The sequence below is a fragment of the Sinocyclocheilus rhinocerous genome, unplaced genomic scaffold, assembly GCF_001515625.1.
Source record: "Sinocyclocheilus rhinocerous isolate Xijiao unplaced genomic scaffold, SAMN03320098_v1.1 scaffold1393, whole genome shotgun sequence".
Classification (NCBI taxonomy): domain Eukaryota; kingdom Metazoa; phylum Chordata; class Actinopteri; order Cypriniformes; family Cyprinidae; genus Sinocyclocheilus; species Sinocyclocheilus rhinocerous.
In genome coordinates this window covers 469,550-484,726 of record NW_015625613.1, presented here as the reverse complement: position 1 = coordinate 484,726, position 15,177 = coordinate 469,550, and the positions used below count along the sequence as shown (strand labels likewise).

Here is a 15,177-nt window from a genome sequence, read left to right as displayed (position 1 = left end):
AAGCTGCAGCCGTGGTGGGGATGATTTTTGGTGTGCCGGCAGAACAACAACAATGCGCTACATGTTTCTTTTCCCCTAATTTTTTTCCAATTGACAGAAATCCGTCGTAGCGTAATCCCTGCATAAACAATTTTTTTTCAAATGGAATTCAAGCACTTTCAAGGACCTATGTTTGTTTTCAAGTACTTTCCAGGCCTTGAATCCATATGTCTGAAATTCAAGTACTTTCAAGTACTTTCAAGAAGCGTGGGAACCCTGTTTAATGGTTAAAAGTTGATGGTTTGTTATGTTTGTAATGGTATTTGTAGTGGAAACCTTTAGAATTTCTGTGATGGTTTCTATTGTTTTTTTCAGCAATGCTATGGAGAACAATAGAGTTTGCTCAATTATGAGTCACTAAAACTCTTGTGTTTGAACCTTATAATTTTTTTTATCCAGCTTCACCGAGTCACCAACTTGGCATTTTGTTTATGCCTGTGTGGGTAAGTATGAATGGTGTCTGTTTCACGAAGGCAGAGACAATGTCAGGACATAATTTATCAACCAGTGATCCACCCTCAAACTTCAGCCTCCCATGGAGAAAACATCATCATTAGTATCTGTGGAGCTGAAAGGTTACAAGAAACTTCTCACCTTGTACCAGGAAGCGTACATCCTTAAAGCTCTGTCCAACGTCGTTCTGAACTTCACATCTGTATTGTCCAGAGTCGTTCGGCTCTAAAGGACGAGTAAACACCAGGCTGCCATTAGATGTGTCCACACCTGCAGGCATTGGGCGTCCAGTCTGAGGAGTGACAAAAGACACGATTATCAGTTTAGAGCTTGTTGACAAGTTTTGCAGCAGGAAGCCACCCTGAAGCAACCTCGAATTCTCTTTTAAAACAAGCTGAAGTTTACCATTGAAATGACATGTCCAATAAGATTAGAAGTAGCAAACTTTGTGCACAGACCTGGTCCAGAGGTACAAAAGAGCAGGTGGGTTGGCATTGGCTCTACAGTCCAGCTGTACATTTTTTTGTCCCATGTACCACACATCCTGCTGGCCCATCACCATAACATCTGGAGAAACTGGAACATAATTTAAATCATTGTTGCATAAAGAAATAATATGATCGCCTTGCTATAAAAATATATAGTGCTTAGCAAAACCTAAACCCTTTTCTTTCTTCCACAGAACACAGAAGAGGACATTGCAGGGCTGGGTATTAACACATATTTCACGCAATCAATTCAATTTCATTTGACTCACTCTTGATTTAATTTCAATTCACCTGAATATATATCAGATACAGTACATGTCAATTTATATATTCAATATCTCTTAACTAATGTTGTAAACTACATAGGGGACCTCTAGTTAGTACATTACTATAAAGTTAAAGGTTAAAATGTATCTACCGTATTAAATTCATTTGCTATTCATTTTTAGATATTATAATCAACACTTAAATATTTATTTGTATAAACATTTACTGTAAATTGACCATAAGGCAGTTTATATCAACTTCTTAATTATATTAATAGGTTTAAATATTTATTTGTATAAATATTTACTGTAAATTGAACATAAGGCAGTTTATATCAACTTGTATTGGAAATGTTTTCCAATTTGTTGTTGAAATATAAACATTTAAATGGTGGTTGTCATAAAAAAAAGTATTTCAACAATTCAAAGACTGATTCTTGTGATTTAAGAATTTATCTTGATTCCTCAAAATTAATATTGATTAAAATCAAGTAATGGATATTGTCAACCCAGTCCTAATATTTTGTGAAATGTCTATGCTGTTCTTTTCTATACAATGAAAATGAATCAAAATTGGGGCTGACAAATTCTAAAAATGGCAAAAAGCACCATGAAGTCCCATAAAAGTAGAAAATATGACTTGTGTACCATATATCAATTGTTCTCATTTTATGTTCAATGGCAGAGAAAGTCATACAGGTTTGAAACAAAAAAAGTTAAGTTATTTTAAAAGTAAAAAATTATGGCAGAATTAAATTTTTGGGGGTGAACTATCCCTTTAATCCATATAAATGCTACTGTACTTTGGAAATTCACTTAATGCAGTACTCTGTAAAGAACAATTTCTAAGCAATGAAACTCATATTATTTTTATAAGACATTCAAATTGAGCATGAAACCATTCTCACGCTATGGACGTGAGTCCCAGAAACAGCAAGGGGAGATGTGATTGGCTAACTCAATTACACAGAAACCTCAGTATACTGAGGCTTAGCTGTGGCTGAGAAAATAAACTGATGTGTGATATGGAGAGAATATTCAGGAGTGAAACAGAGAGCCTTGAGATTCAACCCCAGCAGTCTATATAACAATAACATGATCAAATTCTCATCAAAATAGCCAGTGTTCAAGTTTCTTATTGAACAATGCAAATCAATTGCACTTTTAAACACGGCACTGTAAAGATTCTGTAAATCTGTCTTGTTTTGATAAAATATTCTAAACTTTATTAAAAATTTGCTTGAGCAGCATAAGACTAAGAGAGATGTTTAGACTTATTAAGAAAATATGGTATGTACAGGTGTACATACTATGTACTTATTATAACATATGTACTTGTTACTTGCTATGTACTTATTATAGCATATTACAATATATACAGAAAACATGCACTGATGCTCAAGAATGCCACACAATGCATTAAGAGACGGGGGGTGTAAACTTTTTAAATTGGATGATCAGGGTAAATTGTACTCATTTTGTCTTCTGGGAAACATGTAAGTATTTATGTAGCTTCTGAAGTCCAGTACTAAATGAAAAAATATGATCGTTAAACAAAATGAAAAGAATTTACACATTATCATCCTGTTCACAAGTTTCCCCCCCCCCCCCCTGTAATAGTTGTGTATGAGTCCTTCAGCTGTCCTCAGTGTGATGTTCACAAGTTCCCCCCCCCCCCCCCTGTAATAGTTGTGTATGAGTCCTTCAGCTGTCCTCAGTGTGAAAAGATGGATCTCAAAATCATACAGTCACTTTTGGAAAGGGTTCAAATATGCAGACGATGCTGGAAAACCAAATCATGTGCAGGAGCTGGGGGATTTTTCTGAAGAACAGCAGGCAGTTGCACTGCTTAGGCCAACAAGGGACTCATGAACAACTATCACAAAATATAAAAACAGTCATGGACCATCCAGGAAATGACACATAGTATTAAGATTCAAGGGTATGTAAACTTTTGAATGGGTCATTTTTATAAATTCAGTTATTATTTTGTCTTGTGGAGTATATGTAAACATCTGTTATGTGAATGAAATAGCTTATTCAGGACATATATAAAAAATAACATGCAACTGTCATGATCCCTCTTATTTTGTTTCAATTCTGCAAGGGGTATGTAAACTTATGAGCACAACTGTAGATATATATACATATATATATATATATATATATTACAACAACTGGGTAATGACTAGGTAGTACTAACCCTGAACATTAACCAATGTAGTAACCTTATACTAACCAGTACTTTCTTGATTAAGTACACTTTAATTACACTGTAGGTACACATACTTTCAATTACAATATATCTTGTATTAAATTAATATTTTTTTTGATGGATTATAACTTTTTTCTCATTTTAAGCATAAATATCACTAAATTTCAGGGTCATGTGACACTGAAGACGAGTACAATTCTGCTTAAATTCAGCTTTGACATCATAATAATAAATTACATTTTAAAAATATTCAAATAGAAATTAGTTATTTTAAATTGCAGTAATACTTCACAGTATCACTATTTTTTTTACAGTATTTGTGATCATATAAATGCAACCTCGAGGAGAATGAGAGTTAAAAACTGGTCATGTTTTTAACATGTTAAAATATTATCTTGCATTAAATTTAGATTTCTTCACATTATTGTTTTGTTCTTATGTGAAGCATAAATATCACTAAATTTATGCAAGATTTATGTTCTGAACAAGACTTCAAAAAGAAATCAAATTGTTGTTGTGTTTGCATGGTAAGCTTTGTCTATGATAAAAGCATTCGTATTAATAAATATATGAGGTTGTAAAACTCAAAAGTAGTTTTCTCACTTTTAAACACTTTGGAAGGCAATGTGTGATTTATTGAGTCCTAAAGCCTCCTTCTGTCAGTATGAACTCCCCCACTTGTATTTCCGCTCCTGTTGCTGCCCTTGCTGTGCTCAGATCAATATTTCATAAAGCGCCTCCATTAAGCAGCGTGCCGTTCAAACAGACAGCAGCCAACAGTTCAAGATGCCAAAGGGAAGCACACTGAGGATTAAGATGTTAAAATTACTCCTAAATTGACATCTTGTGAGTATGAGAGTGTCAAAAGTGAGCAATCAGCGCTCCTTGTAACATACAGGAAACCCACGGAGATCTTGAAATACAAAACAGGAGAAACTTTTTTTTTGATAAAAGCAATTCACACTCACAAAACACATTGAGCCGGTAGGGAATGCGGAAATCCTGGGATAGGGCCGGGTGACGTACAACGCAGCTGAGGGACCGACCAAATGCATCCCGGGTGGGGGCCCAGACGTAGTGTACTAAAGTGGTGGTAGTGCCTTCAGGCTCCGGCTGTGTGACGACTGCTGTCTGGCCCGGCAGGTCTGATTCCCAGAAGACCTCTGCTGCTGGACGACCCCTTTCAGCTGTACATGTCGCCACCAGAGTTTTACCATCTCCATCCAACAGAGACAAGGAACCAGGAGACACATAGACCTTTGGCTCCACTAAAGGGAGAAAATGAGAAAGAGACAAAACTGAACAATAAGCTTGAAGATGCTTACAGGGTAAAAGATGTTATTTTAAATCTTGTTTTTATTAAAGTATATTATTTTTGAACATCTGTTAAAGGCATTTGTGTATAAAACAAAATGTATATTTGTTTTAAAAACACATTAGTGGTCAACATTTTTTTTTTTTTTAAGAAATTAATACTTTTATTCAGCAAGGACACATTAAATTGATCAAAAGTGACAGTAAAGACATTTATAAAAATGTATCATGGTTTCCACAAAAATATTAAGCAGCACAACTGATTTCAACATTGATAAAAATACAAAATTGATCAAAAAAATTCAACATTGATAAAAATCCACTGAAGACTGGAGTAATGATGCTGAAAATTTAGCTGTTAGAATATATATATAACAATTTACATGTTAAAACATATTCAAATACAAAGCAGTTAATTTAACTTATAATATTATTTCACAAAATTACTACTTTTACTGTATATTACTGCTTTTATATACTTTAAAAAGAATAAAAGATACATTTAAAGGAAAATAAAAATAAAGTATATTACAATACTTGTCTACAAGATTACTCGAAATACACGTGCCTCGGGAAAAACAAGAAATAAATAATAAAAATATGGAAGGGTCAGAAAAAAACAGTACAAAATGAGTTATTGATATTGACCCTACAGGATGATATACAACAAGATGAATAAATAAGGAAGGAGGGGAAAAAAGAAACCATGTAAAGATTGGAAACTGGCCTTAGTACACTCAGAATTGATTTATTACACCAACCCTACAAATTCACATTAAAAATGGATGATCTGAAATTACTGAGTGCTGAGGTAGGAGTACAACAACATCCCTGAGTGCGTCTGAGTGGCTTCTGTCTCTACAGAAAAGTGGCATATTAGTGTCTTAATATTATTGAGAGAGTCTACATGTATTTAAAGAGAACAAAAGGAAACACACATTGTGTATTACAGCCGAATCAATTATTGGGAAATGTTCAGCTGCCCTGAGCAACAAAACCCCACACTGCTTGAATTAAAACAACTGATTCAATTTCAGCTATTGTTTTTACTTCTGAAATAACATTAGCTAAGAGACCACTCACCTCAAAGGTTACATTCACACTACAAGCCAGTGTCCGATTTCAATTTTCTGTGCAAATTCAGTTTGTGAGGATATTCATGGGACCTTATAAATGTGGTCCATATATCCTTATACTACACTATACGCCGGCAACACACCTTCATATAACTCCCTACTTTGGCATATTCATTATAAGGTAATCAACAAATACACTGAATATGATATAATGTTTTGTAATTACATGAAATTAGACAAACTTATAGTTTTAAATGCATCAGCATTAACATTAACATGACAACATAATAATTGTGACCTGTTCTTTAAAATACAACCACCACCACCCTACTACTAATTATAACTATATATTGCAAATGTATAATTTGTTTTAAACAAACACATTTAAACATTTCTGTTACATTTTATATGGTATTTCTTTTTAAATAAAGTAGTAAAATATCACAGATTTGAGTAATACATTAAACATATAAAGCTACAATTGTATTTAATCACAACCCATTATTGACATAATAACGTATTAATAATAATGCATAGGTCCCTGCTGATACTGTCACATTCGCTACTGTTCAAATGTTCGGAGTCTGTAAATGTTTTTAAATATACATACAGTAAAAACAGTAACAATGTGAAATATTATTATAATTTAAAGTAACTGTTTTCTATATGTTAAAATGTAATATACAGTGATGGCAAAGCTGAATTTTCAGCATCATTACGTCAGTCTTCAGTGTCATATGACATGATCCTTTAGAAATCATTCTAACAAGAAACATTTATATCTAGAATAGTTTTGCTGCTTAATATTTTTATGTAATTCATCAAATTATTTTCAAGATTAATTTTTTGATGAATAGAAAGTTTTACAGAAATACAGAGTTCTGGCATGAAACTCTAAATGGCGCAGTCCGATAGGTCTAACTCAATCTGACCTAATGACATCATTATCACATGGCACAGCTGATTGGTTCTCTCCTGTATCAGTAGCCAATGAGCTCGCTGCTCAACATTCAAATATATGACTAGTGCTTGCCGTAGCAGTTGCAGCTTTCTTCAGAAACCCTCCACCTTCTCAAGCTCCACCTGTATAGATCTGCTATGAGTTGATTCATGTATGCTATATGGGGGTTATTTCATGTATGTTATATTTGCAGCAGCAATATTTCTTACATGTTCACAGCAGCATGTTGTGGATGTATTGGCGGTAGCAAGTCTCGGTACTTGCTCTGCCGCAGCAGCAGCAGCAGCGTAGCAGATCTATTCCGCCAAGACCAAATACATTAACATTGTCATGTACATTACCATGCCAATCCCTCAGAGAGTTGTCATGACAGAACCTCTTTTATGTGAAATAGAAATCTTTTGTAACATTACAAATGTCTTTAATGTCACTTTTGATCAATTTAATGCATCCTTGCTGAATAAAACTATAAAAAAAAATTTTTTTTAAATAGTATAAAAATCTAGTAGTGTATTGCATGAAACTGGCAATGTTTGGGCCACAGTGAACTGTGAATGCAGCCATAATATCCTCTATTAATAAAATCGTATCAATACTACTTTAATTTGTCCTTTTCCCTCTTTCCTTTCTCCATCACTCTCTCTAGAGAATTGCAACAGCTGCGCTCTTAAGAAACAGTTTGGACATGTGGGCCAGGAACGTCAACTTAATCCTACACGCAAGGCCGTCTGCTCCACACACCTGTTCTACTCTGTTTACAGGCCGCTCCCGTATACGACAAATCGAAATAACCCCAGGGACCCCTAATGCTAAATATAGCCCTGCGGCACCTGAATGGTGGGGACCCACAGTGTATCACAGAGCGCTGACATCCGAATGCCAAAATCAGATCTAACCTGAACTCCATGCCATCTGCATCACGCTGGAGCTCTGCTGACTCAGAGCTTGCAGGGGCATCTTGGCAACTCATTCACACCCAACCCTCCTGATAGAAGTGGAGAACCAGCTGATCTGACATGCAGGTTGTGGGTTGCCGAAGGCCCAAGAGAAGGTCCGGGTATTGATTTATCATTAGACGGGGCAGGAATTAGGGCCGGGTCACTGTCGCCCCCACACAAATGCAGACCCAAAACATTCCTGCTCTGGGTTGCAGACCAGGGTTGTCGCCAAAACCACAGTTCCCCAAACAATTGTGTCATTGTAATGGACTCCAAGTGAAAGCAAAGTAATTATGTTAAAAAAGGAAAAGAATGAATTGTGGGTACAAATTATACCGTTTAGCTTGCGTGCCGCATTTGATGTGTTTTATTGTAAAAATTCACACGGTCATTGAGAATTCATTCCGATGATTCATCATTGTTAAATTCACAGGAATAGGGATGGCGGCTTCAAGCTTGTGTGCAAAAAACACACAAACTCAAAGCAGCTTATTGGCCAGTGAATTTATAGTTTTAGAGGTTTGGGTAAATTTATCACTTTGCTGTGAAAATGCCAATGACTAATAGGGCTTTGCTTTAACGTCTGAATCAGTAATACCATTTCAGACTGGATCGATAAAATTCAGAAGTTTTACCACTTATAATAGGGAAAAGATTAGCTTCTGTTTTTAGGTTTTGCCAGGAACGCAGGAAATAAACAAGGAGGAAAAAATGGCACCACACAAATCAAAATAGAAGGAATGTGCTAAGTGCTATCACGCCAGTGTGTGACACATATTTTTGTCATCTCTGTAGTGTTTGACAACGCAGTTTCACTCGAGCAGAAAAGGGGCTCAGTGAAGGGTGTTTCCAGCCCTTTCTATAATTACAATCTACAAAAATAAGCAGAAGCTTCTAAATCACTTCCCTATAATTCCAGTCTTGTTTTCAATAGAGAATTTTTGGAATGTCAGTTAATCACTTTGAAGTGCCTTGGATAAATAAATGCATAAATAAATAAATAGATGTGTTTTTGTTTACATAATATATGTGTGTGTACTGTGTATATTTATTATACATATATATATATATATATATATATATATATAAATACAGACACATGCATGTATACATTTCAGAAATGATAAGCTACCACTAAATATTGTAGAAACTTAATTTGCTGTAAAGTTGCTTTGCAATGATTTGTATCGTGAAAAGCGCTGTACAAATAAACTTGACTTGACTTGACTTGACATATATATTATGTAAACAAAAACTTTTATTTCGGATGCGATTAATCGCGATTAATCGTTTGCCAGCACTAATTCTAATGTTTCACAAAATGATTCGCCTCAAGGAATTCACACCTATACAATTATATAGTGTACAAACTGTCCACAAAGATATACTCACCCATAATGTCCACAGTTGTGGATGCTTGCATGTTTCCAAGTTGGAACGTGACAACTTTACAAGTGTAGGTCCCAATGTCTGCAAACCCCACGCCCTGCAGGACAATGGATACATCATACACTGAGGGCTTGATGAAGTGCACACGTTTGCTGTACTCGTCAGCTATGGAGGTCCCGTATTGGGGGTTGAAGACAGCCAAAGTTACGGTGCCGGAGGGCAGACGGCGTTCCCAGGAACTCTGGGTCAGACTGAGGTTTGTGCTGACCTCCATCCTGCAGGTCAAAGTAACGTTTTTCCCCAGCACTGCAGTCACCTGCTCAGGAACCACAACCTTGTTGGCCCACACACCTGGAGAGATACAGATCATCAGGAAGAATGATATAGGAAATAGATTAACAGTAGCCAAAATTTCCATTCAACACTTTGGAGCAATGCAACAGAAGTTCCATTTTTGGTTTCTCAAAGAACCTTTCAGTGAACAGTTCTTAAAAGAACCATTTTTTTCTTAGTATGAAGAACATTTTAATAATCTAAAGAACCCTTTTCCACTATAAAGAACCTTTTGTGGAATGGAAAGGTTCCATGAATGAAAAGGTTTTTCATCGAACCATCAATTTTACTGAAGGACGTTTTTCTATGATAAAGAATGTTTTGTGTAATGAAAAGATTCCATGAATGTTAAAGGTTCTTCATGGAACCATCAATGCCAGTAAAGAACATTTAGTGTTAAGAGTGAATTATTTGTTTTTTTGGTTTAGCACATCAAATTGTTTATGATATACCTAAGGTACATGCTATTTATCTATAAATTGTTGCCATTGTCAACAGAATCTGTTGAAAGTCGATACCTCAAATGTTGTGAAAAAGTCAGTTATAAAACATTTTTGAATGACTCACCAAATTCAAGACTAACTGTTGTTCAAATACAGTAGGAACATCTCACAGAAAACCTCTGTGAATCAGTTTAAAACGCTATACTGTATGTTCTTAACCAGTTCCATCTGTCTAATCTTGCTGACATCACTTCCATCAGGTGAACCCTTGAAAGGTCATAACTGAAGTACAGTATAGTGGGAGATCTCGTACAGCAGATAATGAGGGCTCGTGTTTTCCCCAGCCTTAATTACGCCCCATGCGGGAGGCCGTCCTTCTCTACTGCAGCAGGCTGTGAGTGCTGTGCCACACAGCCCGTGCTTCACATCCATAATGAGCACCATACAGACCCCTGCATCACACTGCGGGACGCTCCGACTGTCCTCTCCGTTAACCGTCTGAGCACCTTGCCTAATAAAAGCCGCTGGAACAAGATGAAAAACACCAACAGCCAATTTGGGAGGTTTTTACTGTTTAATAGGTCTCTTTAATCTGTGCCTGTGCCCTTTGCATGTTTATTTGAACACACTGGAGTTATTTGCTGATTCATGTAAACATGATATTCTGGTGAGCTGGCAGTTAAAATTACAATGGAAGAGATTGATTAAAAAAAGGTGTTGGTAAGAGAAGAGAAGTAGATCAGACAGGGTCCATAAGGGGTCTCATCAAAGACACCATAATATCATAATCAAGAATTTTGTTAGCTTTAAAGCTATCAATATGTTAGTGTACTTCTAAATATTGGAAAAATTCATATTTTTCGTTTTCTTCTGGGAAAACAGGGCAAAAGATATCGATGATTCACACTGCAATACACAGTTTTTGTCTAATTAAATAACTCTACATGCTTCTTAAAAAAACTTTATCTATATATACACTACTGCTCAAAAGTTGTGTGGTTGATCAGAAATTATCATTTTTGCTCACCAAGGCTGGATTTATTTGATCACAAACAGTAATACTGTGTGATATATTATTGCAACTTAGAATAACTGTTTTCTATTTTAATATATTTTCAAATGCAATATATTCCTCTAATGGTAAAGCTGTATTTTCAGCATCATTACTCCAGTATTTAGTGTTACATGATCCTTCAGAAATCATTCTAATATGCTGATTCATTGTATCAATGTTGAAAACAGTTGTGCTGATTTTTGGAAACTGTAATATATTTTTGAAGATTCTTTGATGAATAGAAAGTTCAAAAGCATTTACTTGAAATATAATTTTTTTTGTAAGAATGTAAAAGTCTTTACTGTAACATTTGATCAATTTATTTTAACGCATCCAGCTGAATAAAAGTACTTATTCCTTAAAAAAAAATCTTACTGACCCTAAACTTTTCAATGGGAGTATACATTAATGCAATGAAAAAAGTACCTTTTTTGTTGTTGTGAAAAAATATCATAAAAGCCTAATTTACATAAATTCCTCAGTGGAAAAAGTTGATATTCAGTTTTTGTGAGACTGCTTTCCTAAGTGGTTGAACTTTTGATGCTGTATTATTACTGACGTACTTCTTGTTTGTTTCATGTAAACAGTGTTTTACAGATTCCATTCCATGTGCTTTCCTAGTATCATTGCATGGATACAACGCAAAACTGGCTTGTGGAAAGATCGGAAAATATCACAAAACTTGATATTTTGAAGAATTTTTTGTTCATAAAGTGAAAGCCAGTGAGGTCCAAAACAACACTGGATCTTTGGTGTTCCACAGAAGAAAGTCATACTGGTTTGGAACAACAAGACGATGAGTAAATGATGACCAAATTTTCATTTTTGGGCTATCCCTTTAACAGTCAATCCTGGTTGGTAAACAACAACACACTGCAGCTTAGCCTCATGCAAGAAATCATGGTGTTCTGAAAGCAAAACAAAAGAACACATTTCCGTGAAGATCACTGGAAAACACAGAAAAAATGATAGGCTACAGAATGGGAGCTGTGCAAAACATATTCTGAGAGAAACAGAGCAGTGAAAATAAAATCTCCTCAGTCATTAAAGCCCACAAATTGCTGCATTTCAGATGGAAAAATTGTTAATCGAGACACTAAGCTTTCCTCTCTTTAAAAAGAAGTTAGCACATTTAATGCTGTTTTTACAAATGACTGTGCTAAGAAGTATTCCTACCATCAAAACAGTCACAAGGTAAAACCCATACTATTTCAAATACATAGGCTGGGTATACGAGACCATATCATAAAAAGTGGGTCTATGGAGGCACTAAATAGTGGCTGATATTTTGAAACCTTGGCAGCTGCATACTAGTGGTAAACCTCTGCTATTATATCATGCCTGTATGGGTGCAGGCTTTCCCTCTGCCTGTTCCCCTGCCCACCCTGTAATTGCAAGAATACCACCACACACACACACACACACACACACACACACACACACACACTCTGTGTGAGAGAGAGAGGCTACACTGCAATCTGGCTGACTGCTTGAATATCAAATTTGCTGAGACCAGAGGATCACCCATTTCAATTCACACTGAGATCGTTAAAGAGACATTTACGTCAATCAGCAAACTGAGTTTAGGGTGCACCAGTTTACCTGTAAGACTTAATTTTTACTGTTGTGTTAAATGGATAGATCACCCCTTATTTCATTCCTAATCCGTTTGAATTCTATAGCAACACATGCATATTCAAAAATAACAAGTTATTCAGGAAGCTATGTATAAATAGGGTCAAGTGCATTTCTTTGCGTCCGTTCAAACAGGACATGCCTTGTGTTAAAAACGCTGAATGCAACAATGGAGAAGAATGCAAGGGTCTCGAAACGTGTTTATACATTTTCAATGTGTCAGTCTTAGAAATGCAATGCTCATGACGTAAGACGCTGAAAAAAACAGCAAGGCGAGACGAAACGGACAAAAACGTTTGCTTGTGTATAAAGACCAACATTTCAAAAATAGCACAGGCTCAATGCAGGAACACACAGACCACAGGCAAACAGATATTCAACAAATAAACAGACTTTTATTGCCCAAAACTATCACTGTAACTTTCTTGAATGTACTTGAAATGTACTGTTGGAATCAGTGGATTTAAATAACCATCACTAAAAATATAAACAATAATAATGATACTAAAACTCTAAATAAACTAGTCAGAAGGATGGTGCAGGAGGTGCTAGAGATGCAGGATGTCTAATCTAAATTAATTGGCTAATTAAATTCAGAAATATTTAATCCCAATAAATATGGCTTTTATTGAAGGACATACAGTTCTTGAACTTCTGGAGTACCAAAATGAATTGGTTAATTAATTTAATATAACTTACATTTTCTGTAAAAACAAAAAAAACAAATGAACAAACAAAGAAACAAAAGAACAAATGAAGATACCCATTGACAAATGTTAATGAAGAGGAAATATATAGAATTAAAAAAAAATCATTGTCCATGCTACAAGATTTCTAGCTATTTTTACATTATAAAAAAATGCATGTGAAGTGACTTTCGGCCAAAACTGAGGCTGTTCAGTAAGGAACCCTCTGTTTTACCTAGAGTTATAATGACTAGTTATAATGAATGTAGCTTAAAATTGTGCTTAACTATCAACAAAACTTAAGACCAGGCAAACTTCAGATGTGGTCTGACGTTTGATGTCAGACTGCCACATCAAAACCCAGGTGAGCGCAAAGGGATTTAAAGTTCTTAGGATGCAAAGCAACATCATTTTTTCTCTTGGTGCCCTTTTTGCTTCAATGACAGCAGCAATCGAGTTGCATGAATGTGTACATCCTGATGATCACGATTTCAAGCATTAACCTAATATAGCTTTATTGCTTTATCATTGGAAAACCAGGGTCAATTGGCATTTCATATGCAAGGGTTTAGCCTGTTATTTATGCTTTATGTTTATGGTTGCCCTGTGCATGTTTGTTGTGTTTAGGGCAGAATAACACGCAGTCTGCGCTGTCTCCACTTCACTGCAGTCTGAGCAGTGGGAGCAGCTGTCACCTGTCTACCAGCCAACCCACCGCTGACCTCGCAACCCTGCCCTGTCACGTACACACATACATTCTACAAACACATCCAACGGTGCTCATCAGGGAGGTGAGATAACGAACACACACTGACAAAAATATCGGCCTCCAGTCGGCTGTGAAAACAACTCCAAAAACCTATACGCACCACCGTGATGAAATTTGTGGTATGCTACACAGTTCAGACATCCACAAATGGTACGCTTCATCTGGGCCAGTCTAGAATCTCAGAAAAAGCATGAAGATCGGAATTTGACCACTAATCACCCTGATTAAAGCAGAATTAAAGGAATATGGCATAGGCTCTATCGGCAGTAGAAAAGGGAACTGTAAATGTAACTCTTCTGAAGCTTCAGGCTCCTTAATGACAATTCTTTTAGTACTTTTAAGGAATACGGATAAAAATAAATGCAATTTCATTACCAAATTATAAGATTATGACATTTCAAATAATTCTTTCAAAAGGTGTTTACACAGACTTAATACGAATGAATGAAACATAATATCTGGCCCTAACTACACATCAAAAAATAATCCCAAAAAAAATTATTCCTTTAACTACACTGATTTAAGTCTCACAGTTCTATGCGTTTGATTCACTAAAAATAACTGATTCATTCGAGTCACATTGAGAAATCACACTACACTGGTTGGGATGTATGAATTTGATTCACTTAAAAAGAAAAACTTCATAAAATTAATAATTTGGGATTCAAAATACACTGGTTTGCACTTTATTCACTAAAAAGAACCTCCCTTCTCATCTGTGCAAAAATGCAAGTGCAAAAACCATTAAAGAAAACAAATGTCATTTGGCTCCATTTTTTTATATGCAATTTTATTAGTTAAAAAAAATAAAAATAATAATAATTATATATATATTTATTTATATATTTATTTATATTTATATATATATATATATATATTTATTTATTAGTGGTGTCAAAATTAGCGCGTTAACGCAGGCGATTATTTTTTCAGTTTAACGTGTAAAAAATATTTAACGCAATTAACGCTGGGGCGGGGCTAGGGTTGGCCACCCCTCTCACAACTGCTGCTTCTGTCACTTTTTCTCTCGACAAGAAGTGCAGAACAACTGAGAACGGGAGACGACCACTGAAAAATAGGTGAATCAGAACATAACACCGACTGTGACGTTACAGTCA

At 35.5% G+C, this 15,177-nt stretch overlaps 1 protein-coding gene across 1 annotated transcript in view; it reads right to left on the bottom strand.

The window, feature by feature from the left end:
- Positions 1-15,177, bottom strand: part of LOC107758600 (nectin-3-like protein) — a 38,564-nt gene that overhangs the window by 6,713 nt on the left and 16,674 nt on the right. The window contains exons 2-5 of the mRNA XM_016576372.1: positions 9,143-9,490; positions 4,430-4,729; positions 947-1,068; positions 634-784 (exon numbers count right to left, since the gene is read on the bottom strand). Coding sequence (XP_016431858.1) covers positions 634-784; positions 947-1,068; positions 4,430-4,729; positions 9,143-9,490 — 921 coding nt within the window. The remainder of the gene's footprint in view (positions 1-633; positions 785-946; positions 1,069-4,429; positions 4,730-9,142; positions 9,491-15,177) is intronic.